This window comes from Aspergillus flavus, chromosome 1 (genome assembly GCF_009017415.1).
Source record: "Aspergillus flavus chromosome 1, complete sequence".
Taxonomy (NCBI): domain Eukaryota; kingdom Fungi; phylum Ascomycota; class Eurotiomycetes; order Eurotiales; family Aspergillaceae; genus Aspergillus; species Aspergillus flavus.
In genome coordinates, this window is record NC_092406.1 from 5,242,443 (window position 1) to 5,268,478 (window position 26,036).

General features: G+C 49.1%; 9 protein-coding genes across 9 annotated transcripts; 5 read left to right on the forward strand and 4 right to left on the reverse strand.

Annotated features, from left to right (window-relative positions):
• Positions 1-242: 242 nt before the first annotated feature.
• Positions 243-7,231, reverse strand: F9C07_2280040 (uncharacterized protein). The gene is made up of 5 exons (XM_041287901.2): positions 6,526-7,231; positions 5,467-6,320; positions 5,247-5,349; positions 2,354-5,191; positions 243-2,288 (listed from the first exon to the last, which is right to left on the reverse strand). The coding sequence occupies exons 2-5, from the start codon at positions 5,667-5,669 to the stop codon at positions 858-860; spliced, it is 4,575 nt and encodes a 1,524-aa protein (XP_041140168.1). The 5' UTR covers positions 5,670-6,320; positions 6,526-7,231; the 3' UTR covers positions 243-857.
• A 447-nt stretch (positions 7,232-7,678) lies between these two features.
• Positions 7,679-10,597, forward strand: F9C07_2141378 (uncharacterized protein). Its single transcript, XM_041287911.2, has 2 exons — positions 7,679-8,680; positions 8,760-10,597. The coding sequence occupies exons 1-2, from the start codon at positions 8,379-8,381 to the stop codon at positions 10,492-10,494; spliced, it is 2,037 nt and encodes a 678-aa protein (XP_041140167.1). The 5' UTR covers positions 7,679-8,378; the 3' UTR covers positions 10,495-10,597.
• Positions 10,598-10,836: 239 nt separating this feature from the next.
• On the reverse strand, positions 10,837-11,271 carry F9C07_2102683 (uncharacterized protein; the record flags this gene model as incomplete). Its single annotated transcript, XM_071508944.1, has 1 exon — positions 10,837-11,271. One exon carries the CDS (start codon positions 11,269-11,271, stop codon positions 10,837-10,839), a length of 435 nt encoding a protein of 144 aa, XP_071366030.1.
• Positions 11,272-11,781: 510 nt separating this feature from the next.
• Positions 11,782-13,613, forward strand: F9C07_1142927 (BAG domain protein). The gene has a single exon (XM_071507616.1). The coding sequence runs from the start codon at positions 12,366-12,368 to the stop codon at positions 13,521-13,523; it is 1,158 nt and encodes a 385-aa protein (XP_071366031.1). The 5' UTR covers positions 11,782-12,365; the 3' UTR covers positions 13,524-13,613.
• A 2,399-nt stretch (positions 13,614-16,012) lies between these two features.
• On the forward strand, positions 16,013-19,241 carry F9C07_2280043 (uncharacterized protein; the record flags this gene model as incomplete). The annotated part of the gene is made up of 4 exons (XM_071510414.1): positions 16,013-16,117; positions 16,236-18,746; positions 18,817-18,915; positions 19,016-19,241. The coding sequence occupies 2 exons, from the start codon at positions 16,013-16,015 to the stop codon at positions 17,715-17,717; spliced, it is 1,587 nt and encodes a 528-aa protein (XP_071366032.1). The 3' UTR covers positions 17,718-18,746; positions 18,817-18,915; positions 19,016-19,241.
• On the forward strand, positions 18,695-19,173 carry F9C07_11004 (putative glutaredoxin Grx1; the record flags this gene model as incomplete). Its single annotated transcript, XM_041287909.1, has 3 exons — positions 18,695-18,746; positions 18,817-18,915; positions 19,016-19,173. The coding sequence occupies 3 exons, from the start codon at positions 18,695-18,697 to the stop codon at positions 19,171-19,173; spliced, it is 309 nt and encodes a 102-aa protein (XP_041140165.1).
• Positions 19,242-20,923, reverse strand: F9C07_2280045 (chalcone-flavanone isomerase-domain-containing protein). Its single transcript, XM_041283867.2, has one exon. It carries the CDS (start codon positions 20,871-20,873, stop codon positions 19,593-19,595), a length of 1,281 nt encoding a protein of 426 aa, XP_041140164.1. The 5' UTR covers positions 20,874-20,923; the 3' UTR covers positions 19,242-19,592.
• A 116-nt stretch (positions 20,924-21,039) lies between these two features.
• F9C07_1143005 (Six-hairpin glycosidase-like protein) lies at positions 21,040-23,719 on the reverse strand. The gene is made up of 3 exons (XM_071507617.1): positions 22,468-23,719; positions 22,143-22,414; positions 21,040-22,092 (listed from the first exon to the last, which is right to left on the reverse strand). The coding sequence occupies exons 1-3, from the start codon at positions 23,368-23,370 to the stop codon at positions 21,207-21,209; spliced, it is 2,061 nt and encodes a 686-aa protein (XP_071366033.1). The 5' UTR covers positions 23,371-23,719; the 3' UTR covers positions 21,040-21,206.
• Positions 23,720-24,373: 654 nt separating this feature from the next.
• On the forward strand, positions 24,374-25,836 carry F9C07_2102690 (galacturan 1,4-alpha-galacturonidase C; the record flags this gene model as incomplete). Its single annotated transcript, XM_041287908.1, has 4 exons — positions 24,374-24,646; positions 24,712-25,078; positions 25,138-25,316; positions 25,396-25,836. 4 exons carry the CDS (start codon positions 24,374-24,376, stop codon positions 25,834-25,836), a joined length of 1,260 nt encoding a protein of 419 aa, XP_041140162.1.
• Positions 25,837-26,036: the final 200 nt, after the last annotated feature.

Below are 26,036 nucleotides of genomic sequence, written 5' to 3' on the forward strand. Positions count from 1 at the left end.
ACGGTGCCCTGGAAAGAATATGCCGAATCAAAAGGTCTTAGTCGTGGTGGAGAGAGAAAGCTGGCGGGCTGAGAGATAAGGACCCGTGTCTATCCGGGGGAGTCTTGGAAGCAGTAGACAAGATGCTCCTCTGAGAAACTAGGCGCTATAGCATAGAATGAACAATACAGTGTAGGAAGGCTTCTATTGACAGCCTATCCCGGAAATTGACAATAAGGTTGTTGGAGAAGGACAAAGAGTGAGGAATCAAGAAGAGAGGGAGCGATGGGGCGTCCTTATCAGCAGCTGATCATCCCCCGAGCCTTGGCACGTGGACCCGGGGATCTGCCGTATCTTACACACCCACTGGTATCGAGCTTTACCGCCGCGTTCCATGGAACAGCCGCAAACCATGTCAACTTCTACTAAGACTTTCATTGCGACGTTCTTGTTTCTTTACCCAAACTTTGAAGATGTGGATATTATATTTGCTTTCGATAGATAGCTCCGTCGCCTGGAAAGAGACTAAGGGGGTAAGAAAATGAAGAAGAAGATTTGAAATATAGCAAGAGAACAAGGGCTCTTTCAACAATTCACAGATGACCTTTTGCTCGCTCCTTGAAACGCCACGGCTAAGCCAACTATAGATGAACAGGGAAATCGAAGTGGTCCAAGGGTGTAACAGAGACAAGAGTGACAGACGTAAAAGAAAACAAAATCACAAGCATAAACAAGTGGCCCCCCACACTGGCCTGGTCTTAATATACATAAGTCATCCGTTTTTATGCCGAAGAGATAAGCCGCAGCGCCTTCACCTGCTCATGGTCATTAAGTTTTTTAATTTTTAATTCCTTTTCTTCTTTTCGTAAAACACCGTTTTACATGGCACAGATGGCGATTCCACTATCGTCAACATTCATGCTTCCGTTACTCCGATCGAGTGTGTCCCAATCAATATCCTCCCAGGACTCATTCAAGAGAGGTCCATCTTCGAACCGACCAGGAAGATTGATCCAGTCCATTGGAATCCAGTTATCTTCAAGGTATTCCGCACCTTTACCTGCCAGGTCTCCGACTTTCGGTAAGTCGTTGTCCTTAGGTGTCTCGGTGACGATGGCGGTTTCAACCGAATCCGGTGTATCTTTCGACTGAGTGTTGGCGAACATGTCTGCATTGATGAACTCGTCCATGGGGCCGAAACCAAAGCCACTGTCATCTCCAAAGTCCATGAATGTGTCCTGGATCGCCTCAAGAGAAACAGCACTTGATGTCCAAGGGTCTTCAGCGGTAGGCTCTAAAGGTGGCATCTGCTCGGTCGCTTTGCCGGCCTCTTTCTTCCCATCCTTACTACCGGAAGGCTTGGCTGTCGCCAAAGGTACTTTGCTTGATGGCCCACGAGGGGTCTGGTTGGATGCGGGAGAAGTGGGTTTCGCTCCGAACTGGCCATACACGCGTGCCACCGGAGTGGCGCCAGCGGTGATTGGAGTTGTTCCTGCTTCTTGCTTCATGGAGGGTGAGGACATGCCCACTTTAGGAGGCACCTGCGGGGTGTCCATTGCACTACCAGCACTCTTCTTCGGAGCTTGAGATTCAGGTGAAGCCTTGTCCTCCTCCTTGACCAGATTACGGAAGCTGTCAAGGGCAAACTGAAGCGGATCTTCGATTGATTCTTCAACCTTATGGGTATCTTCAACATGCTTGTCCAGCGCGTTTTGGGTTGCAAAGCCCTGGTAATGATGTTGACACTGTGGAACACTGCATTTGAAAGGACCAACCATAGCTGTAACAGCCATTTTGGCATCTGCTGTAGTCTGTTTGGTTGCCGGTGATTTGGTGCCAGCTGTTCCGGCAGTAGGCCCGGCGTGAGACTGCTTCCTCTTCTTCGGCGGAGGCAGTTTTAGTTCCTGAGGGGGCATGCTACCGGGTCCATAAACATGGGGTACACCCTGCGGAGACGGCGCGCCAAACGGTGCCGGTGGTACGGCGGAAGTTGCCGAGACAGCAGTCTGGCTCGAAGCCCTTCGGGCCCGCTGAATAGCCTCCTCCTGCTGTTGAAGTTGCTGGAGATTGCTTGCGTTTAAGGCGGGCATGTTATTCTGGGCGGTCGATTGCACATTAGTTGACCCTTGAGAGACACTAGGTCGCTGTCCAGATGGTTGGTTTTGATGTTGGCTGACGCGGGTGATCATGGCTTGGAAAAGCTTCTTAACATAGTTGGTGGTCATTGTTAGATACTCGGGTGAGACAGTAAAATGGTCATTGATCGTCCAGTCAGGTCCAGATTTGAATTGCCTCATTAATTGTATGCGCTAAATGGCACAGGGTCAGCACAATGGTTCCTTAATCAAATAGGAAAAAGGCATTTCAGACGTACCATAGCTAATAAGCTTTTGACATTCTTTTCCTGATTGGGAATCTTGGAAAACCATTGGACCAGTGTATCCATCCTACCCAGCATATCCGTACACTCCCGTAGTTGCTGGGCCATTTGAGCTTTTTGCTCTGGTTGAACAGAAATAGGATCATTGGATGGGGCGTTGGCCAAGATTTCGGTGTACCATTGTTTGATCTTGTCCGGTAGGTTGTTCCATTGCTCTTCCGCAGCGGTTCTCGAAATGGGAGCTCGCGTTTGATTCTGGCTCTGTTGCCTCCGTATGTGCGCCTCCAATTGTGCACGTTGCTGTGGTGTCATATTGACCAGCTGCTCACGAGTGAACGGCATGTTAGGTCGTGCTGGCGTAGAACCTGACAAACCTTGAGAAGTCGCAGGCTGCGCCGACTTTTGTGCAGGGGTATTCTGGGCGTCCGCGCTTTCTTCATTTGGCATCTTCCTCTTCGGCGGTTGCTTAGAAGCAGGTCCTTTGGCGCCTTTTCCAGGTGTTGCGTTCTGGGTCTTTGTCACTTGCATCTGCTGATTCAACTGTGTTGTTGGTTGCTGGTGTTGGACCTCAGACTTGATTTGAGGCGTGGCCGAAGGCGCGGTGACCGGAGGCTGCTGAGACGACTGGGTCTGCTGACCTTGCTGGGCTGCAAGTTGAGCAGCACGGTTCTGGGCAAGCTGCATTAACTGTTTCTGTCGGTTCCTAAAGAGTAGTTCTCGAAGCTGATCATCGGTATAATTTTGCACTTGAGTTCCTAGTCGCTGACGAGCTATTTGAATATCTTGCACAGTGATCTGTCGCATTGGAGGCATGTTTATTGGCGCTTGTTGTTGGCCAGCTTGGAACTGTTGTTGGTTCATAAATTGCTGTTGCTGCCCCTGGAAAGGCATTTGCATCCAAGGATTTTGGCCACCACTATCAGGATTCCGACCACCTTCTTTGTTTTGTGCCAATATCTGAGCCAAATGAAATTTCTGGAATGTCACTAACTTTTGTAGATCTATGCCCCCAAGGACTTGAGGGTTTGCAGTTGCCCATTGTTTCAGTTGGCCCCAAGTCTTTATATGTTTCGGAACTGGCGAAGGGACGTTGGGGTTGTTGCTAAGTATTGAAGGGGGGAATGGCAAGCGATCCATGTCTTTGATCTGGTCGGGGGACATTTCCAAGCCTCCACTCTGCTGGCGAAGCAACTGCATCTTATATAAGTCGTGTTGACGCTGTTGTTGTTGTTGCTGCTGCCGTTGCTGGGCTGTCATTTGCTGTTGCCCTGGGAGCATCTGATTGGGCGCTTGTGCACCACCCATACCTGCGAGCTGTTGTTGTAAATTCAGGGAGGCACGCATATTTTGATTATTACCCGCCTGACCATTCACTATAGGCTGACCCTGGCCAGCTTGTGACAGGTTCTGTTGCATAGGCATGGACTGCTGGTTAGCGTTTGCTCTCGCCATAGCTTGATTATTGAGTGGACGGCGCTGCTGGTTCATTAAAAACGCGGTAAGCTGCTCTTGGGTCATCCGTGCCAGTTGTTCTTGAACCATTGGCGGAAGGTTAGGAGGAATTTGAGGCCGACCCTGCATGCCCGTTTGTCCTCCCAAAGACTGGACCCCAGTCGGTTGTTGCCCAGGAGCCCGTGACGGAGGCCGAACTTGAGATGTCACTTGCGCTGGTGACATCTGACCCGGAGCCATGGGACGATTCAGCATCGGCATGGCGGGACTTTGCTGTGTCAGCTGTTGTTGCATTTGAGAATTGGCTTGGCCGGCTTGAGATATAGCCATTTGCGCTTTCTGAGCAGCCTGCGCGCGCGCCTGGGCTTGTGTTTGTGCTTGCGATTGTGGTTGGAATTGAGGTGCCTGTTGCGTTCGATCTTGCTGGAGATTTTGTGACGTCTGTAATTGCTGTTGGGAGAAGAATTGAGGACTAATGCCGGCACCGTTCATATTGGTCTGGTTACCCTGGCCGACTTGAAACATATTCTGAGGCGTTGTAAATGGTTGTTGGTTCATCTGGGAAGAACTAGCAGGCACCACAAGCTGACCTGCCTCCTGGGAGCGCAAACCATCCGCCTGTTGTCCCTGTATATTTTCAACGTTGCCAATAAATGAGGACGGATCCAAATTCGGCTGACTTCCCATTGAGAATGAATTGCGCTGAAGGTTCATCATATTCTGGAACATTTGGCGTTGCTGGGCGTTCATCATGGGATCTCCCATCATCGCACTATTAGGATCAACCCCTGCATTCTGCGCACGTTGTTGCGCTTCCTGTCGGGCTCGTTTGTGTCTCCTGAGTTGGGTCAATGCTTGGGAGCGAAAGAAATACGTGATGGGATCCATATTCTTCCGGTTAAGGTATTGTCTTTGCTCCGGGGTCATGTTCTGTAGATTCATTTTGATCTTGTCCACATCTTCCTGGGAAGTCTTCGATAAGATTTGGTTGGCGATACGGCAAACATTTTCGTAGTCTTGAGCCGAAAGCGTGCTAAGATCATCCGTCAGAGGTATACCATTACCAGGTCTTGGCTGCGCTCGTTGTTGAAGCATTGCCTGCGATTGCTGCTGCTGTTGCTGCTGTTGTCGATGCTGTATAGCCGCCTGACGACTCGGATCATTCATCCCCATGGCCATCTGCTGCTGTCCAGGCATTGGAGAAGCTTGTGTCGGACGGCCCATCTGTTGAGGAAACGGAGCCTGTCCAACACCGGCCATTCCCGCCGCGTGGCCGGATTGAGCCATCATGCCGCCATTCTGTTGTAATACAGCCGCCTGCCTAGCCCGAGTATCTCGAATATGGACCAGTTTATCGTTGCATTCTTTATCGTAATCGACCTAATGTTTGCACGTTAAGAGCCAGCCATATAAGCAAACGAACGGGAGAGCATACCTTCTCTTTTGCATTGTTAAAAGCTTTCTGTTCAAAACTTAAAGCAGCCTGTGCTAAGCTCTGTAGAGCGGCATGCGGTTGTATTAAACGAAGGGATGTCCACCTGGGGATACATTGTCAGCCTGCGCAATAGAATGGAAAGTGTGAAACCATAGCCTTGTAAACCAGCACTGGCACAAGCGACTGATTCATCACCATACACATATCGCATGCCACTTACATCTGATATACATTAACAGCTCGCTCCTTGAGAGAAACATCGGCTCTCCATCCGGTAAAAGTGCCCTGAGACTGCAATGCCTGGGCCAAATAGTTCATCATCAACTGATTATCTGGCTTCTGCTGCGGAACCTGCATTTGGCCATGCGGATTACCTCCTCCAGGCATGCCCCCGCCGACATTGGGAAAATTTGCGGGATTCATGTCAACAACCCCCCCTTAATGGGGATCGAGGAGCAGTCCGCGCAAGCTTTCTTTTGACGTCAGCATTCGCTGGTGGGAACACCAACCCTCACCCTGTGCGATACTTTATGCCCGGATCGACAATATCAGAATTTCCTTAGCGGCGTGATTTAGGATGGTGGGGAAAGCGAGTAGTGGTGGGATGCGGAAGGAAAGTACTGGAGGTCCGAACTCCAAGAAGTGAATCGCGGTGGGACGTAACACCGTACGGAGGTTGAGCGCGCTGAGATACGAAAAGAATCAAGCGCAAGACAGGATAGCAGTAGGACAAAGAGAGCGTTGAGTGAGAGAGTAAGAGAGAGCAAGAACACGGGAGACCAACACAACAGGGAAAACAAGGCGTTCGGGCACCAGCGTGCAGTCAAAGCGGGTTCGTTGGCAGGAGCCGGGAAGTGGCTTTGGGGGGGAACACTAAGCCGGCGAAGGTTTGGATCACTGACAGGGATGTCGCACTGACGCCGGTCGTTGCAGAACGGATGCGTTCGAGTTCGGTTTATGAGATCCGCCCCGGAAGAATTTCAAGAATGGTAAGGGGGTTGGAATAAAAAGAGAGAAAAAAAGGGAAAAAAAAATTATAGGTGAAGGAAAGAGAAACGAAGGATTAAGGTGAATCTGAAAAGGTTTGGGTCAGACGGATCGTAATGCGAACGTAATTTCAACACCGCCAGAAACAATAAAATGTTTCCTTTAAAAAAAAAAAAAAGGACACCAATGATAGAGGTATCCACCGATCAATTGGACACAAGCAACGAAGGGAGAACGATCGGTCGGAGAGGGGAGGGGGAAGTAGAAAGCAGTAGGAAGAGGGTGGGCTTACAAAACAAGCAATGAGAGCTCTAGTCCTGTGGTATGGAAGAAATGATGACCGTCAGCTGTTGAAGAGGTCCGGAAGAAGAGAGGGGAAATTCGCAAGAAAGAGGAACCCGAAAAACGAGAGGAGACGAGAAAACAAAAGTTCGGAAGGATGTTGTTACCCCTCGAAGAAGAAATATAAAATAGAACAAAAAGGGCAACAAGAAAAGAAAAGAAAAGAAAAAAAAAAAAAAGGCAGCAAGCAATAATGGGAAAAATAGGAACCCCAATATAGCCAACAAGGGGAGAGAAAGATTGAATTAATTGATTTGACCTAGAGATGAGCAGAAGATACTGAAGATCAGTTGGGAAGACGAGGGAAAGTCTAAAGGCCGCAGGCAGGTGGTGATGGTGGCCTCAGGCCTGGGTTAGTGTGGGACTAACAGGTACTAGACTTTCAGACCTTTATGGATCTGCCCGTTACTGGTCGAAGTTAGTCTAGTTAGTGTTAGCAGGAGGTGTAGTGACGGGAGCGGATGGAGACGAAAAGGCGGGCCAGCAGTCCTTAGTGACTTTGTCCGGTCCCTAGTAGACAGACTAGTGGTATAGGGTTCAAGTGGTGTACACTGAGTAGGGCATCTATTGAGCTGTACGCTGTTCACATACGTACTCTTTTGGATCCTGATGGGAATTTCATTGGTGTATACTGGAGTACTGATTTGTGGAGAGGACGCAAGGTTTGGCAAGCCAAGACGTCTGGTTTCACAGGTACTTTAATTTGGATCATTTCCATTTCATACTACTTTTGCGTTGTTCCCAGTTAAATTTTTCCTTTTTCTTTTTATTTTTGGTTCCCACTCTTTTAATTTTAGGTTTATTTTTATTTAATTTCTCTCTCTCTCTTGTTCCCCTTTCTTATTCAAAAGAGTTTTATAATATCTCTTCTTAATAATGAGAAGGACGATTATAATTATACACCTTATGTGAAGCTCATTTGATCGCCAACCTAGGGTGTGGAGGATTCTTCCTAACAGATCAATGATCACCGATGTGGTTGTATCATACTACGGAGTACTAGTAATAGTACGAATATTATTAATTGGTTGTTCCTTTTCTTTTTTCTTTTCTTTTTTTTTTTTTTTTTTTTTTTTTTTTTTTTTTTTTTTTTTTTTTTTTTTTTTTTTTTTGTTTTTTTCCCTTTCTTTTTTTGCCTTAGGGGAAGGCTGGTTGCAGTCTATCAGTCCACAGTGTGCAGGTACTGTACTTAGGGTACTGTACCCGTGACCTTACATACCTAGTGTGACCGACCCAAAGGTGGTACAGGCTCCATCAACTACGTTCTAGTCAGTCCCTCCTTGGTACTTATTTATTATCTATTGGTACCCCTCGCCCGTAGATGCTAATACTGCTCAGGAATCTAATCCATGTAAATAGAGAGAGCAGCTTGACTACTTCAGCAGACTCCAGGCACTCGTGACTGACTTCCTGTAACATACACTGTCTGCACCAAGTGGACCGGATAAGGCTGCTTGTTGCCAGAAAAAGCAACAGAATGTCATGTGATGTCACGTGTAGACCCTGCTGTCGTCACCGTGGGCCTTATCATCCGCGTCAACGAAATGAAAGATCCGTCCATGCCTCCAGAGTCTCAGGGTTCATTCAATCCGGAACCAACTCCCGTTTCTCTCGTTGCACTTCCATGTGTCCTTCTTTTAACAGAATCCGGCCCTTTTCTGTCTGCGATTTTAGCTAGGTTGATAGTCGCTCTTTTAGTTGACTTGCTTCCCTCGTCATGAACAATTACTCTTGATTGTCCAAGACCCTGAATTCCCCTTCCGCCTTCTGTATGCAGTCTATACACTCCACGAAACCGCCGTCATGATCTCCATAACTTCGATCTCTGTTGGCTCTAATATCTTCTTTTCTTTTGCCCTTTTGGCAATCTCAATCCTTGTCTTACTTCTTCTACGGCGTTTCCTGACCTTGCGAGCTACTCCAGCTTACCTCACGATTCCCGTTTTTCTTGCGCTCGCCCTCCCCGCTAGCGTAGTACTCCTGGTCCCGATTGATCTAGCATCGAGCTCGCGTGATGGAGGCGGACCCAGGGCCATTTGGTTGCCTGACCGTTTGATCCTGGTATCCTGGCGCATTGCCTACTGGTTAATCTTTGTGCTAACCTGGTGTGTACTACATGCCTTCTTCATTTGACCAATTGTAAGGTTTTCATGTTCTTTCAGTACTAATCCGGCCTCCTTATAGGGCTATTCTACCATTGCTTGGTGAATATGTCGACTCCGGCTACCGCGAGCCGAAAGGTCGCATCGAATACTCCCTCCGCTCCAATGCCCGATATCAACTTATCGTGCTGTGCTGTGCGGTTGTGGGATTAATCTACATATCAATTCAAAATGGGTTCGAGTTCACGTCGATAAAAGCACTAGTTATGGCTCTCGCGTACGTATGGGGTCTTGTCCTTGCGATCTATCTGATGGGTCATGGCCTTGTTTCCATACCTCGTACTCTATTCCGCAATGCGAACGTGAGCGGTCGACTGCGCAGAATCCAAGCTTATGCGCCCCGGTTGCACGACCGTCTGATGGACGCGATCACCGACCTCGAGAGTCTTGAATCGCAAGTCTCTCAGTTACAACGACGCAAGACTGGCAGTGCTTTGGAGTTCAAGGACTGGATCGAAGACCTGGCTGAGACATCTAACTCCTCCGAGCAACGGACCGCACTTCTTGAACCTTCCGACGTGTCGAGTACGATTCCATCTGTCATCACAGAGCGCTATATGGCAGATCTTACTAGACGACTCCAGCGCGCTCGGCATCTGAAGGCCCGCTTTATCGATGAGTGGGATCGTTTAGTGCTGACGGCCGCCGATTTGCAAGCCATCATCAACTCATCTGCATCGAAGAAACTCGAGTTCGGTCACGCCCCCCATCGCGCAACGTTCTTTACACGTCAAAAGATTCTGAATCCATACATGCGACACCATCTCTACGTCCACGTAATCCCGAGCGTCCGGCTGCTTTTCGGCGTGATCTTTGCGGCTGCATCTCTGTGTGTTATCTGGTCAGAATTGATTAAGTCATGGGCTCCCCGGTTGTCAGTTGTGACTCTCTCCATAGTCTCCTATCACAAAGATCCAGCACCCGTAGGCTTCGGAAGACAAGTGACCGCCTCTGCTTGGTTGTTGTACATGTGCTGGGCTGCGTTAGTTGGTGTCAACGATGCTAAAGTGTGGGGCAATCGCGCTCTAGTTCGCCGCAACACGTACGGCGAAAGCGCTTGCTGGTACGCGGGGCTCGTCGCTAGGCTAACTGTGCCGATCGCATACAACTTTGTAACATTCTTACCGATGAGTGCCAGGGAGAACACCACGTTTTACCGTTTTCTCGGGCGGTCCATTGACTTGACACCGCTTGGAAAAGGGTTTGATTATTTCTTTCCCATATTCATTCTCGCACCGGTCTGTGCTACCCTTTTCAATCTCTATGGCCGGGTGAAGAATATATGCGGATTTGGCCTCTTAGAAGAGGAGGACGAAGACTTGGAAAACAACCCTAGTGGTTATGGTCTAGGAGGCTGGCGCGAAGGTCGTGATCTGATCGAGCGAGAGCTCACCGGCCTTGGGTCCCTATCGCTCTCTGCTCGTGATCGATCTCCTCAGCCTTCCAGCCGTGTCGAAGAAGGCACTAATGCCTTTTCTTCGTCGCGGACCCCTCGGGGTGAGGCTACCCGACCTTCACGGCCATCCCGTGGAGCCGCCACAGCCTCCACTGTAGTGACGGAGGAAGAAGATGATAACTTTTTCCAATCGTTTGCTCACCGGGTGAAAAATACGTTTGAAACCGCTGGTACACCTCAATGGTTGCAGGGCGACTCGTTCCGACTTCCAAGGTGGATGGGAAGTGATGGCAACGAGGGCAATAACGGGCTCGCCAGATGGTTCGGTGGTCGACCAGCGCCTGGTGGGGTGAGGCTGTGAAGATTCGCTGTATTTGCATGACGAAGGCGTTGGAAATAGATATGACATAGTTTTGTATCATAAGTTCGAAATTTACGTATATATACTCAAGTTCCTCCTTTGCATCCTTTATGAGTAGACCCTGGATAATGAGTCCGAAAAAGCTCGAACTTAGTGATAAAGCGGATTTCCCCATTCATACAAGTTGTTATCATAGTATCAAACAATTCCGTCAAGAAGGCTGTGCTGATAGCGCTCAATCTCCTGGCATGTAGTCCTTATCCAGCTTTGTATACAAAGCAGATCGATGGTAAATAAACCCCCTTGCAACTTGCTCTGCATTACAAATCCACTCCCCCCTCTTCATCTTGTGTCGCTTTCCATTTGCCACCACTCTTCCTCACTTTTATAGTCCCTATGGAAATCGCACAGCGCAAAATCAAGCATGAACATCTTGAACATTCCCTCGGAATTGATTTGGATGGTCAAGCTTCTAGTTTTAACATCCTCATTGAGAATACCTCGATCGCTGATATGGTGAACGATGCAGATGGCTTGTTCACAGAGTGACTGCCAGGCTTCTCTAGGAGCATGTGCAGCGATATCGGTCAAGGGAAACTCATCAATATATTGCAAAAGGATTCCAGGGATGTCAGTGTATTTGCTGACTGATGCCTCGTGCAGCAGAGATGACCCATGCAATGCAACACATGCAAGCTGTTGAGGCACGTGTTCACCTTGGATATCTTTTAAGGTATTGTATACCTCAATTCTGTCTCGTAGAAGTCCCGCATCCATGTATAGAGGTATGTCTCATCCTGTGCGATACTAAAACTATCTTCTTCAGCAAATCCGTCACCTTTCAGGACTAATTACTGGTACTGCTGTTCAATATCTGCCAGGTGGAGTCCAGGGGTTACTTTTCTGATCCTCCCGGAAGCCTGTTGCAAAACGAGGGTCATTGAGTTTTAAAAACCATATGGCCATTCAAATGTAGAGACCGAGGGGGGCAGTCCAACAGGACGACCATTGCACATAAGAATATGAACGGTTCAAAGATATGCGTTATTGTAGCTTTGACATGTTGCCTGTCAATGTGGAGTGCTATCTCATTGCCAACCACATAAGGACATCTGAATGTGCTTAGTACATCACATCATTACTAGTAGTACTTTGCTCTGTGACTTACTCTATCACCTGTCACTATACCCTCCATTATGATTGGACAGGTGCTATGAATACCGCTGCTGCCACAATTGTATCGAAGCAAGAGTTTCTATTACTCAAAAAGATATCGTAATATAATTGTCCAACATTGGCCAAGGGCTCTTTCTTTCTCCTTTATTGGAAATCGGCTGCGTAGCACGGAATGGCTTTAGTAATCATCCAGCCTTGCATAACAATGAAACGCTAAAAGTTTGCTTCGAATTCTTTTGAATCCTTCGAATAGAAATTGTGACTATGTTTGTATGTCCCATTTATACCCATTGTAATCATGTTATGCATTGTCTGGGTTCCCCGTATATGAAAAGTATGACTGTAGTACAGTGGAGAGTGAAGTTGGACCTATATGGGAAATTCATGTAGAACAGGGAGAATATCGTTGTCGCAGAACATTCGATTCACCCCAGAATTTACCCAAGTCTCCCAAGTCTCCCAACAAGGCTCACTCAGGCCAGGCAACTATCGCCTGACCTCGTCCCAAGTTGATAGTAGGTAGAGTAGCCTATGTTCTGCTCCACTGAGTGAGGAGTGACTGCGGCAAAATGTCCGCCTGGGCTCTCCGCCTTGTTTGCCTATTTCGGAGTTGAGAGGACAGCTTCTCCCTTAATGACCTCAGCGTCCACCGCTCAATTTTTTTGCCTCTTCTTTTATTTTAAAATAATTCATTGATGACCCAACTGCTGTCGCACGATTCTCAGTCCTTTCTGGGCGAGACTTGTGCATTCTACCTAACTTACTTTAAAAACAAGTTTCCTACTTCCCTCAACACCATTCAAGACAAATTCGTCGCAACCTTTTCTGCTGAAACGCCTTTGTCTTTGCGCTCCCTTGGGCCCCCACCGACTTGGATCACCGAGAACACTTTCGCCGCCGACAAGCATACACTCGCTGTTACAATCCTTGCTTGCGCACTAGCCGTAGCCATCATGTCCTGGCGCTCTCCGTTCGGTAATCTCTTCCGTCGCTCTCCACAGTATTCCACTGTCTCCAACACGCCGCAAGTCAGCGATAGCGATTACAGTTATATCGTCGACGGTGCGGCAGGCACATATGGGAATCAAGACGACAATGCGCCAGACACGCTTCTCCTTAAACACAAAAGGAACGCATATGAGCTCAATTTCCCAGCATACGCCATTAATGATGGGACGCTCAGCGTTCGCGAGTTGAGGCGACGAGCTGCGGAAGCGACAGGCGCTCCCGACCCAAAGCGGGTCAAGCTACTTTACAAGGGCAAGCTTTTGGACGACGATGAACTGTCCTGTCGGGATGAGGGACTCAAACAACAGTCGGAGGTGCTTTGCGTGGTATCGGAAGTGGGAGAAAGCACCCCTAGCGAGGGGTCCGACGCGGAAGATAAGGCCAGCGACTCGGCGGCTCCGGATGATGCGCCCCGCCCGAAGAGGGTTCGCAACCGGAATAAGAACAAGAAGAACAAGAATAAGAAAAAGAACAAAGATGGTGTTGACACTCTCGGGCCGCCAGCCGATCAGAAACCCTCTGCGTCCCCCAGCAGATCGACACTTCCAGCGCCGGCTCCCAACCTCAAAGCCTTCAGCACCCCATTTGAGCAAGCACAGGCACTTTCAGCGTACTTTCAAAGAGAGCTGCTGCCACTTTGCAATGAATATATTGCCAATACCCCAACCGATCCCAAGTCGCGTGAGTTTGAACATGCGAAGTTAAGTGAGACGATTTTGGCGCAAGTGATTCTTAGGGCAGATGGCATTGAGCCCGATGGCAATGTGGATGCTCGAAATGCGCGCAAGGCACTCGTCAAGGAAGCGCAGTCCACCCTCACCAAACTAGACCAAGCAAAGGCATGATTGCCTAGCGTCTCATCAGTTCGATGTTTGCTGTACATTTTAATTTACCTTTATAAGTAATCGCTTGATGTCCTCACCCATCATTGTATATGTCATGAACATATTGGCAGATATTGTTGCTCGATACGAATATAGAATCTGCGTTATACTACCATGCTACAGTGGTCATTATATATATCATGGTGGTTCTTTTTATGACACTTACCCCTTTTGGTTGTGTATCTGGAAGATCTTACATCGGCTGTTCGATAGCTTTCAGCACTTATTCTGATCATCCAGTGTTGTATGATTGGATACTGTCGATCGCAATCAAATCACTACTCGACAAATGCCACGTGGGCCTAAGCTCTTGATGATCAATGAAGACTGTCCCTACTCTGGCAATGAATATATGAAGTCCAATAGAGTTAGCCTCTACTGCAAGCCAACTCATCCCGGGCCTATCTCTTTCGTCTTTGGATAATAGTTCTCCGCGTGCAGAAACTTAATTAGGCGTTCGTCATGCTCAACTTATGGTTAAACGTAAAATCCTTGGAGGCTTCAGTCTTCTCCCAAAGCTAAGTTTTGCCGAAACTTTAGAGTCTACACTTCTTGTTGACTGGTCCCAAGCCAAACCCTGTTGTTCAGTGGGTTGCGGGTATCTAGTCATTTCTCGTAAAGCCAGAACCAGTAAGATTCTTGTTTGGTACAATCACCACAGTCCTTGGTTTGAGCAACCTGGTTGGGTAGAGTAAGTGTACCCTCGGAATACTTCATTAACTGCTCTTGCAAAGAGGACGGTCACGTCGTATTAATTAGTCAGTGAATGGCTTCAACAAGGAAATTGAAGGTGGATCTGATGCACCTAGTGAATGTCATTAGATCTCAGCCACATCGGTTGACGTTGGCTGACGAGAGACGTCTCCTACTTCGGCATAATCCGTATATATACATACATACATAGGTACACAATTTCCATGACTAAAATTGGAAGGACCTGTGCATCTGTGCTGCCGAGATATTGATTGCCAAATCTGGCCATGGAATTAGTACTTCGCAGACAAAGAGTTGTAACTCTAATTAGATTTTCTGATTGATCGATCCCGGAGTACTTTATCGGCTACCGATCGTCATTAAGGAGGGCAGGGAATGATGCAGAAATGTTTTACCGAAGTGAGGCAACGGAATGCACGGGTGGTCTGGCGGTGGATAAAAGGGGGCACAGCCGACGATGCAAGTGGAAACGGTTTTGCGAGAGATCAACTGCGCCGCTGCGCGAGAACCCAGTGCCGATGAGGGACCACATGGCTGGGATGGGACTCGAGGTGTTCGAGTCCTATCGTCCATGCTATATAGAGAAAGTACCCAGTAAACCTTACCACAGATAGATGTAAATTGACACGGTTGATCCATTGGACATTTAACTTGAAGGTCTAGGCTGTTTCGGCTGGGGACCAGGAATGCCCGTGACTAGTCGTTAGGCTGTTAGCCTAAAGAACCTTAGTCGACACCCGCCAAAAGGTAACTAAGCTCCAACATAGTGATAGCGTGCCCCATCACAATCGTTCTCTTTCTTCTCTGTGGTTTTTGTTCTCCGCCCCTTCTTCTCCTCCTTCCCTCCCCATTCATTCCATTTGTTCTTCGTTCGTCTACCCGACTCTCGTTCCATGTGGAGGGTCTTAAGTTCCATACCTACTTTCCTACTAATAATAATTTGATTCACATCTAATTCTCCTCCCCTTTTCTTGACCATAGTCTTTTATTGCTTTTTGTTCTTCTCTCTATCATTTGCAATTCGTGTGCGTCTCTGAACTGACCTTACAGGCGCCACAGTCTAGCCACACCCTGGTTGGCTCGCACTCCTTTTTGTTCCTAATTTTTCCTTTTCTTCTTCCCCTCATTTCCAGCTTTCTCTTCGCCCCTCGACGGGTTCACGTCCCATTCCCTGTGCGACTGTCATTTCACTCTTTCTTTGACTGTCTTTCCTGTTGAAGACTAATTTCGTCTGCAATATTACACGGGACTCTATACTGTGCACTGACTTGGGAATCTTGTGCCATCCACTATCATCAATTGTTGGCTGATCCCGCACCCTGAACCGAAACGCATCCACGGTACTGTCACCGCCGGTTTTCCGTTCAACTATTTGCTTCAGCCCCAACCCTCGACGTACTATTCTCCGCCGATCCCCTATTTACACATTACTCTTTCAGGCTGCTTCCTTACTTCCTCTTTTCTCCATCGGCAGAACAACTGCCTGCAGTGTCCTCAACCCCCCGACCACCTCCCAACTCTGAGCCGAACACGCTGCTCGGCTTGCACTTCGTGATCTTGGAGGAAAGGTGCCCGGTGGCTGGTGCTTAGGTTCTGCACGCATTGGGATGGCATGATCGGGGAGAAATTTAGCGAATTCATTCTCTTTAATCTCACCAAACAAGCAAACCTGTACCCTCAACTTGGTTCCAGCTGGACTGGCCTTGTTTCCTTGAGTTAAATTCATTGCTGTTGGAATGGCGGGAGCGGCAGCAGCAGCATTTTCTTCAGATGTTTGGTTGTCGTCCGGTGTAGATTCGAACCAGCACCAGTGGGAGTTTTCGGTCCCGCTTACACCAAATGTAAGTCCTATACGGCCCATGTTTGTCCACCGGTTTCGGCCTTTCTGCATTTGAGATAGAAAGCTCCCACCACTCTTACTTGTAGGTATGACTATCTGCTAACCTTAATCTTCGGTAGAGTACCGTTCGTCGTTCTAAGTCCCGGTCTTCATACGAGTCCACCAACCGATCAAGACGTAATTCTAGGGGATCCCGTAGCTCCTCACTGTCAAAGCATGCCTACGCACATGAGTTAGGATATATGAATTCTCGAGGACGAAGGGATGTTAGCCATGGCCGACGCGGGAGCGAAGCTGGGAGTTCGCGGGATGTCTACGGACAGGATGCGGCCAGCCGCAGCATTGGCAACGTCAGGAACTCGGAGGATACATATAATGGATCTCTAAGGAAGAGTGACCTAAGAGAAGGTGCCGGACCATGCCCTGAAGACACAGACGATACAAACTGGATCCATCGTGACAAACTAGCGAAAATCGAAAGTGAAGAGCTGCAGCAGATCCTCTTCCAGCGCCGAGTCGGATCAGGGAGTATAAGGTCTGGGCGTGGGAGGAATCATGATATGCACCACAATGAAGTTACGACGCCGCCGATAGAACAAATGGAGCCCTGGCCAAACCTGGAAGGGCACCGAGATATCACTAGCTCCCCTACCGGTCTTGATCATGACGCACGCGGCAACTGGGACCTTCGCAAGCCTGACGAGATCGCGGCGGATGACGGCGCATCTAGCATCTACCGCAACCCTGGTCTTCGGAAGAGCTCGTCTCGAATTCCCATTCCCACTACTAGCACCGCGTCTATGAACCGCTCGCGTGCGAATACTATTAGTGATGAGGAGACCCTGTCGTTCGGTATGCCTCGTAGGGCTAGTGAGCCTATCACGGTAGATTCGACAGATGCATCGCCCCCGGCTGCTGGGAGCCGGCCTGCTAGTCGGGGTGTCCAAGCCCAGATTAACGCAGCCAAGAAGACGCCCGCTAAGGGTGCAGCTGGCACTGGGACTCGGAAAACATCCGCTCCTGCGTCAACAAGGAGGCCTCCGCCTCGAAGTCGTACTACGTCCAATAACAATCCTCAGCGTCAAGGGAAACCAGGTGATCGTCCGAAAACTGCTGTTAACCGCCCTGAAGGAGACCCCCCGTGGCTGGCGACCATGTACAAGCCAGACCCGCGTCTACCCCCAGATCAGCAAATTCTGCCCACTCATGCGAAACGGATGCAGCAAGAGGAATGGGAGAAAGAGGGCAAGACACCAACTACGTATGATCGCGAGTTTGCTCCGTTAGCGGTTGGCCATGATGGTCCAAGGCCTGTGGAGAACATTGAGAAGGTAGAGGAACCAGAGGAACCGAAGGAACCGAAGGAAAAAGAAGAACCAACGCCTTCGCAGCCACAGCCCGAACCACCAAGCGCACCGAAGACTCCAGACCCGGTCACCCGACCAAATACAGGCACAGGATATAGTCCTATGCCCAAACTGCAAGAACCTTCCCAAGCGGCTCCCCAAGCGGCACTGACACCCAAATGGAGTCCGCCCGTTGTAACGGCAGAGCCACCGCCGCCAAAGGAGAGGGGTTGCGGATGTTGCATTGTGATGTGATGTTTCACATCGTACATCGTTCCCAAGCTATTCGTCACTTCACTTTGATGACGACTTATTATTAATCTTACCTCCTTGGAATTTTTACCCTATTCCGCATTATATTCCTTCGGTTAGCGTGTCAGGTTGGTTGTTGTTGATCACCAGTGCTCTGCTTTTAGGCTCTTTTTAATTATCTGTCCATTTTATTGTCGTTCCATCCGGATTTTCCATTTCTTGCGTTGTGGCTAGTCGCTCCTTGCATGATTCCCCTGTGTCTGTTGTAATTCATATTTCCTTGCATGTCAATCCAAAGAATACTATTGACTCGTGGTCTCTGCAAGCTCCCAGGTCAAGAGCCGTGAACCCTTGGGTCTTACACAAGTGAAGCAGCCGGGGGGATACTTTGATAACGACCTCACGATGCACTCCTTCGATTCTCTTTCGATTTGACTAATTTGACCGTACAGTTGAGGTTTATTCCCATTTCCTTTTCTCTTGTTCATTTCCTTTGCATTAAAAACTCCCAGCACCAGTTCCGCGCGACTTACATCCGATCCAAGCGAGGGTCGAGAGACAGCTATTGAAGCAATTGACCAGCAGTTTTACTTGAACTGACAGAACAAATATATCTATATACCAAGAAACCCTGAGTATTATAGAATTGATCGGTAGTAATAGACGTTATACCCTCCGAGTACCAAAGTATTCAGAAGCAGTGCTAAATTGGTAATCGTGAGCCTGAGGCCCGAATCGACATCATCACGCAGTCATCTTACATAATCCGCGCCTAACATCATTTGCCGGACAAATTAGTCAACCGCGGGAAATCGCAAGTAACACAAGTATACTCCCCGTCCGGTCTACTGTATATAAACCCTGCTCCACCCCTCCAATCTCCCCTCCAATATCCTCTCCATCGGAGAACCCAGTTGCCCATCATTTCTTCCATCTTCACTCGTCTCTTCGGGTCCTTCGCCGGTCCCACTCCAGCCGCCATGTCTGCCGCTAAGATCAAAGCCCAGGGCATCATCAACGACAACGCCGTCGGTAAGCTCAAACCCCGGCACAGATAAACAAAAAGCCACACCTTCTAACACAAGACTAAAAACCAATCTAGTCGTTTTCTCCAAGTCCTACTGCCCCTACTGCAAATCTAGCAAGAGCCTCCTTAGCCAGCTGGACGCAAAGTACCTCACCATCGAGCTCGATGAAGAGAGTACGTCTAGCCCCCGGCCGCTTTCTAATTAAAATTATATCTGCTATAATAGCCCCGATGATACCTTATAGAGACTAATCCTGTTTTTTCTTATCTCTAGGCGATGGCAGCGCCATCCAGGACGCCCTCGTGGAAATCAGCGGCCAGCGCACCGTCCCCAACATCTTCATCAAGCAGAAGCATATCGGTGGAAACTCGGATCTGCAGGCTCGCAAAAGCGAGCTTCCTGCCTTGCTGAAGGACGCTGGTGCTCTTTAGATTATACGCTGAGATCATTGTGTATACCATAGACGGAATGCATCTGTTTATTTGATTTCCTTGTGATGTGTGGGTTTCTAGTAATGGTGTGGGTTCGGTGATTGATCTTGGTCGGCGAGGTTCGGGTTTTGTAGTCGCTGAGTTACCCCGCGGAGCATGGTGGTGGGGTTGGGGGTGAGGTGATTGGTTCTGTAGGCGTCTGTGCTAAAGGTATTTGTGAAGAGAGTTTGTGTAGATGGTGAGATTGGTGAGTTGGGTTTCGGTGTTTGATCGGGTTGGCGGAGGTTGTAGTCTCGAGTTCTATACCGCTAAGGAGTTGGTGTCTGGAATTAGTATGTGTCGTACTTGTAGACTGATAGACTTCAATCTGAGAAGAGTGAGAGTGATTGTTTGCCTACTATTACATATACAAGATAAAATTACACAATCTTCTGCACGACAGTCCCAACCGGCCGTTCAACAATACCCATCACTCCATCCACAACACTTTGCCTAGCACCCTCGCTCGAAACATTCTTACCAGCAAGATAATTCAACCAAACCAAGCGGCTAATTCGCTCATCAGACACACGCCCCAAGAACCGCACGGGCTTAGCAGGATCCGGATGGAAAAGCGCATCCAGTTCCCCACGGCCACCACGCACAAGCAACAACGTCTGCCCCTTGGGCACATTCTTCCTCTGTCCACCACCAAACAAACTCTTAAAGTCATTCAATGCAGTCCCAAATGACTCATCCTGGAACTCGCTCTGCGCACCCTCCAAAGCCTTCGCATTAGCCTTCTGCGCCCGCCCCGTAATCCCCCTCACCCAGCCATCGCGCAAATGTAAGAAATCCGTATTCCGCGTAGGTACAATTCGGAACGCAGTCTTCAGCCCATCACCCCGGATAACCGCATCCCAAACCTCATCCCCCCGCTCCGCATCCAGAAGCAACTCCTTCAATCCCTGTCTCTCCGTCGAAACCAACGATGTCGCAGACGTCGCCCCAGGCGTATCAACAACCCCCTCCTTCGCCCCAGGCGGATTCACCGCCGTCCGCACAAGCCGCTGCTGCAGCTCCGAAATATCGCTCTTGGCCACATACATCCCCACAACATACACCTGGATCTTGAGGAACGACACAGTCCGAATCCCCAACCCAAGTAACTGATACTCCTCTTCCTCGACAGACTCGGGTACTTCATCCCCGGCCTTCAAAGACCCCGCATCAATCGCCTTCGGTAACCGGATCACGCTCGGAAATGTAGGAATCGTGCTCGTCCCCGTGGACACCTCCTCCGCACCATCTTGTCCCTGTACCCGTATCACCGATGCATTTCCCCCGAATCCAGCTGGTCCGTCTAGTTTCATTGCTCCCTCTTTCTGGACTTCGACTTTGTGTTCTTCTTCTTTAGGAGAGACCTGGTCAAGTCCGAATACGTCCAGCTTGATGACCCCGTACATCGCCGCCGCGCAGGCTACTATCCCCGCCGCAGAAAGCGTCATTGTGTTTTTGGAGCGCGCGATCTCTGCTTCGCGGGCGCGCGAGCTGGTAGAGTTGCGGAGAGGGTTCTTGGGTGTGGAGCGGAGGGCGCGGGTTGTGCTTAGCAGGCGTTGAGGGGTCGGGGTTGCGCCTGTTGGACGGAGGTATTGGCGTCGGATGCATTGTGTGCAGGCGCGCAGGGGTGTGCCCTGCATTGTTGATGTTGGGGGTCGCATTGTGGTTTTGGTGTTGGGTGGTTTGGTGTTTTGGGTTGCGGATGGGCGGATGTTGTAGGTTAACGGCTATCTTTGGTTGGCTTGGCGGTGGTGTTGATTCACGTGACTTTAAGTTGCCCTTGGTTGTGGTTGGTGATTTGGATGTTTGTTTGCGGGGGACTAGCTGGGGTTGTTTTGTTGCTGTGGGGGTTTTATTTTGGGGGTATTAGTGACTATGATATAGTTGTTGGGGTGTGAGTTGAGATGGTTCGTAGTATGGAATGGTGATTGGCATTGGAGCGAAAGTTATACATGGACATTATAGAAAGCAACCAGTTTTACGAGATCAATGCTCTACGACACTACAACTCTATGACTCCCTCCACCGCTGACGGTAATCGTCGCCGTATCATCGACATAGTACACGCCCTTGTTGATATTGTTCCCATCAATCGTGATCGACGGCTTCTCTGAGCTCCTCACATACGGCAATGTCAAATTCCCCTTCGTTCCAGGCGGCACGGAAAACTGCAACGTGTACCCATCCGGGCTCTTATCCCACGACGCCTGGAATTTCCCCAGCGATGTCGTGAACCCGCCCTCGACGGTCTTGAGATCGCCGAACTGCGGCGCAATTTTCCACGTCAGGCCGCGCGGCGACGTAATAGAAAGACCCAGAACATAGGTTGTCAAGGCATTCGTTGGACCGGCGGACCACCCATGTGCATGAGAAACATACGACGGATCGTGACTGTACCCGCGGTCGGATCTGTATCCAAATGAACCGTCTACTAGATATCCCTCGATCACTGTGCTCCCGGTGCCGTTGGGGTTGTTGAGGTACCAGCCCCAGCTACGTCGGATGAGCTCCAGTGCTCTGGCGGTCTGGCCAATTTTGAAGTGACCCTGGATTTCGAAGGATGAAATGAATGGGGAGATGTTATTCGGGAGTTCGGGCGTCTCTGCACCGATTGGGGTCCAGTTTTGCAGTAGATTCTTGGAGATCCTGCTGGCTCTGTCTGGGTCAACGATTCCGTAGAGAAGAGCTAGGCTGTTTGCGTCCTGTGGGTGTAGCGCTGTGGCTGTGGCGTTATCTTTGAATGCACCGTATTCGTCGTCCCAGCAATACTCGTTGATGGACTGTACCAGGTCTGTTGCTTGGGCGTTCCATTTGTCTGTAAGGCTGCTGGAGCCTGCCCAAGAGGCTAGCTGGGCGCCTGTTGTTAGGGTATGATACAGTCTGGTATTTGTTAGATAAGAGGAATCTTGTGGAAGGTGGGCGGTACTTGCATCATCTGTGCTTCGCTGTTGTTGTATCCCTGCTGCCATCTGGCCCAGTCGCGCGTGCCGGTGACATTTAGTAGACCGGTTGAATTGTCTACTTTGTTGTAGATATAGTCCATAGCCTTTTGGTACTTGTTCCAGTTCTTCGATAGAAAGGAAGTATCGTTAGTGTAGAGCAGATAGTTGTATGTTCCTACCATGGACCACATGTGGTATGTGTCCGAGTCTTTTTGACTCAGCGGTGGTCCTGATTCGTCGAAAGCGCCCGTTGTTTTATCCTGTGTTATTGTTAGATGCAAAAGATAGATATTTGCAGAAGGAATATACATACCTGAGTATCGTACATTGTCTGCAGGGCGTTCTTCACGCTTTCCAAGTCGCCAGTACTAACAAACGCCGCAGGAACCGCCACTCCCATGTCGCCCGGCCATACGGCACGATCTCGCTTGGCACCATCCACGAGGATCGTATCTCCAGGTCCCATCGTCGCATTATTGGCCCATCCTTTCTTGAGCATAGGCACCTGACGGCCTGTATTCACGGGAACGGCATTGGTCTGCAGCGTATAGGCACCACTATACCAGATACGGTTCAGGAGATCATCATTGGAATGGAAATATCCTTGATAAGCCCGCAGATTAGACCAGGTAGGCTGGAAGCCAATCTCCAAGCTCACGGCATCAACATCGACAGAGACTTGGTCCTCTGTGACCAAGAATACAGTCAAATACCGAAAACCTCCACGAAGAGACTTATCCGGCATAACATACGACGCGGAACCATCTTTCGTGAAATTAGCATACAGGGCACCATCGGGACCAAAAGCGCCATTGGAGGAATCCGACCATTCTCCGATCCAATTCTTCGCTTCGGAGAAAGCCAAGCCCAAGGCGCCGCTGCCGCCTTTGGAGGTGTAATCCAGGGTGACGATGCCGCCCACCTCGATACCGAAGTCGAACACCACTGCCGATCCATTGCCGTTCAACGTATACGGTTTAGACTTTTGATAATCGACCGTGGCGTTCGGTCTGGCCAGTGATAAGATCTTCCGCTTAGGGCTGACAGTTCTGGACGATGGCGCGTAAATATTTTCCTCCCACAGCCCTGGAAAGGCGCTATCTTTCGGTCCGGTACATGTGACGTTTCGCCAGCATTTTTGCGCCAGGGCAAATTGAAAGAGTGCCAGCAGACTCACGAGGAGAGGTAATCGGTACCCCAAAGCCATTTTTGCCATTCAATGGGGAATGAATGCCCAAAGGGAAAGCAGCAGTTTTTTACCCTGTCGAAAAGTAGGGAGAGTGTGTACACCGCACGAAACAAGTCATTGTGTGTTTTATTTTCGTCCGGCGGATACGTGGAATTAAGTACTCAACTTGTCGGGCTGACTTCTATATTAGAGGCTTGCCTAATCGGTGTTGGAATGTTTTGCAAGGGGAGGGGAAGAGGGGTTGGTTTTTGGGTCTTGTCCCCGGATTACCCAATATCGGTAAAGTGTTGGCCGCAAACCGTTCATCCAGCGATCAATTAGCGTCCCGTTTGGCTCCACTTCCTCAACTCTCTTCGAGTTATGAATATCAATAGTATTAATATTAATCTGAATCAGTAATGGACCCTCAATAATCCAATGGTCAGACAAATGGAGTCCCTTCCCTCTTTTCCTCTTTTTTCCTCTTTTTGCCTAATTTCTCCCTAGTTCTCGGAGAATTCCTGGTATTTTCTAGGGGAGGCAAGGAGTCAATAGGAATGACATCAGCCAAGTACGACGTACTGAAAGATTTAGCGAAGGATTCGATTCTCAGGCACCGTTGATCTATTCCTTCATCGGGTGCCTTCTATTCCTCGCTATAATTCCATCCGGGGGTAGTATCTGAGTAGTTGCGTAATTATGGTCTACCGAGAAGCATTATTGGCGGAGAATATATACAAGCTTCTGTCAGGAGAATTTCCTATTGGGGCAGCGACTGACACATCCGTAGACGCGAAATCGTTCCTCTTCCTCCAGAAGCCGATCCTCCTCCACATTTTTGCGATTTTGGCGAACAAGCTTCGTGCTGGGGCGCAGATCGAAGAATCTCGGTACATCTGCCACTGAAAGTTTAGCGAAAGTCTGATCGATATCGTCGAAATGTAGCGATAAGTAGAAAGTATACGTGATCAGTATAGTAGTCTGTAAACATTGGTGGGGGCTATGTATCATAATTTTTTTTTTTTTTTTTTTCAAGAAAATATCCCCGACAATGCGTTGGCTGAGTACTCCTCTTGTCGCGGTTTCCCTGTCGCTAGGGTTATCTGCTATCAGCCATGCGTCCCAGATCGACCGCAAGGGCAATATCTGCACGGTCAAAGCGAATGGTAATCAGACGGACGATGTGCCGAGACTCCTGGAAGCGTTTCGGAAATGTGGCAACGGGGGCACCATTGTCTTCCGCGAAGACCAGTCGTATTGGATCGCTTCGCGCTTGAATCCAATCCTTAGTGATGTGACAATTGAATGGCGGGGGAAATGGACGGTGCGACTCTCCATGCATTTGACACTCCATACCATGTGCAACTAACAGAAACCTCTCCCCTACAGTTCTCTGATGATTTAGATTACTGGCGCAATCACTCTTACCCTGTTGCTTTCCAGAACCATGCTGCGGGCTTCGTGATCACCGGACGCAACATCACCATCGATGGATACGGCACTGGAGGTATCGATGGCAACGGCAATGTCTGGTATACCGCAGAAGCGGGTAACACTCAGCCCGGAAGATCGATGCCCTTCGTCTTCTGGAACGTCTCGGACGTCCACGTTGACAATTTCTACGTGAAGGACCCGCAGCTTTGGGCCCTCAATATCATGAACGGCACTAATATGCAGTTTAACAATATCACCTGCAATGCGACAGCAGTGGATGCACCTTACGGAGAGAACTGGGTTCAAAACACAGATGGGTTTGGTAATTAAAGCTATGCTTCCTATTTCAATGTGCATAGACTAGCACGTATCGTCCGACAGACACAATGGACGCGAGAAACATCCGTCTCACCAACTTCGTATACCAAGGCGGAGACGACTGCATAGCTATCAAACCCAGATCCTACGATATTAATATTCACAACGTCACCTGTCGCGGCGGCAATGGCATCGCCATCGGCAGTTTGGGTCAATATAAAGAAGATTCGAGCGTAGATAATGTACGAATCGACAAGTTCAAGTTACGTATCCTCCTTCTTCATGGCTATATGCCATGTCAACAGCTAGTAACGAAAACAGATCATCCGATACAACGATGACATGCACGGCAGCGCCTACATCAAGACATGGACTGGCGTCCCCACCCCGCAGGATTCCTACGACAGTGCCGGTCTCCCCCGCGGCGGCGGCCGGGGCAATGTCAGTAATCTCATTTTCTCGAACTTTGAGGCTCAGGGTGCCAATATAGGTCCTACGATCAATCAAAACCAGGGTGACAACGGCTCGTACTCTGGTACGAGTCTGATGACCGTTTCTGACATTACTTTTGCCAATTGCACGGGCTATGTTACCAACGAAGGCGAGGTGACTTCAACTGTCACCTGTTCTGAGAACCATCCTTGTTATGATATTTACTATGACAATGTGGTTTTGTATCAGGGGAAGAATGCATCTGAGCCTGGAATAGGCTCTTGCAAGTGGACCACTGACAACGGGGTCCACGGACTAGAGGGATGCTGAACCTGCCAGTAAATCCGTCAGTGCTTACATGATTGAACATATGATCAGAGATACGTACATAATTCGTCAATAGTTACTCAATATCACAAAGTCCGCTGGTAAGATAATTGAGAACTGGCACGAAAATTGCCCGATAAGAATTAGATCGCTCTTCCACTTGGTAGCGACATCGGTATCGAGAAAGATAAAATCTGCTCGTT

Coding starts and splice junctions, on each gene's coding strand:
- F9C07_2280040 (XM_041287901.2), bottom strand. CDS start 5,669: ATGAATCCCGCAAATTTTCCCAATGTCGGCGGGGGCATGCCTGGAGGA. Junction 5,192..5,246: donor TTAACAATGCAAAAGAGAAG/GTATGCTCTCCC, acceptor TGCAAACATTAG/GTCGATTACGATAAAGAATG. Junction 2,289..2,353: donor TCAAAAGCTTATTAGCTATG/GTACGTCTGAAA, acceptor TGTGCCATTTAG/CGCATACAATTAATGAGGCA.
- F9C07_2141378 (XM_041287911.2), top strand. CDS start 8,379: ATGATCTCCATAACTTCGATCTCTGTTGGCTCTAATATCTTCTTTTCT. Junction 8,681..8,759: donor TTAATCTTTGTGCTAACCTG/GTGTGTACTACA, acceptor GCCTCCTTATAG/GGCTATTCTACCATTGCTTG.
- F9C07_1142927 (XM_071507616.1), top strand. CDS start 12,366: ATGACCCAACTGCTGTCGCACGATTCTCAGTCCTTTCTGGGCGAGACT.
- F9C07_2280045 (XM_041283867.2), bottom strand. CDS start 20,873: ATGCGACCCCCAACATCAACAATGCAGGGCACACCCCTGCGCGCCTGC.
- F9C07_1143005 (XM_071507617.1), bottom strand. CDS start 23,370: ATGGCAAAAATGGCTTTGGGGTACCGATTACCTCTCCTCGTGAGTCTG. Junction 22,415..22,467: donor AGACAATGTACGATACTCAG/GTATGTATATTC, acceptor ACAATAACACAG/GATAAAACAACGGGCGCTTT. Junction 22,093..22,142: donor AACAGCGAAGCACAGATGAT/GCAAGTACCGCC, acceptor AACAAATACCAG/ACTGTATCATACCCTAACAA.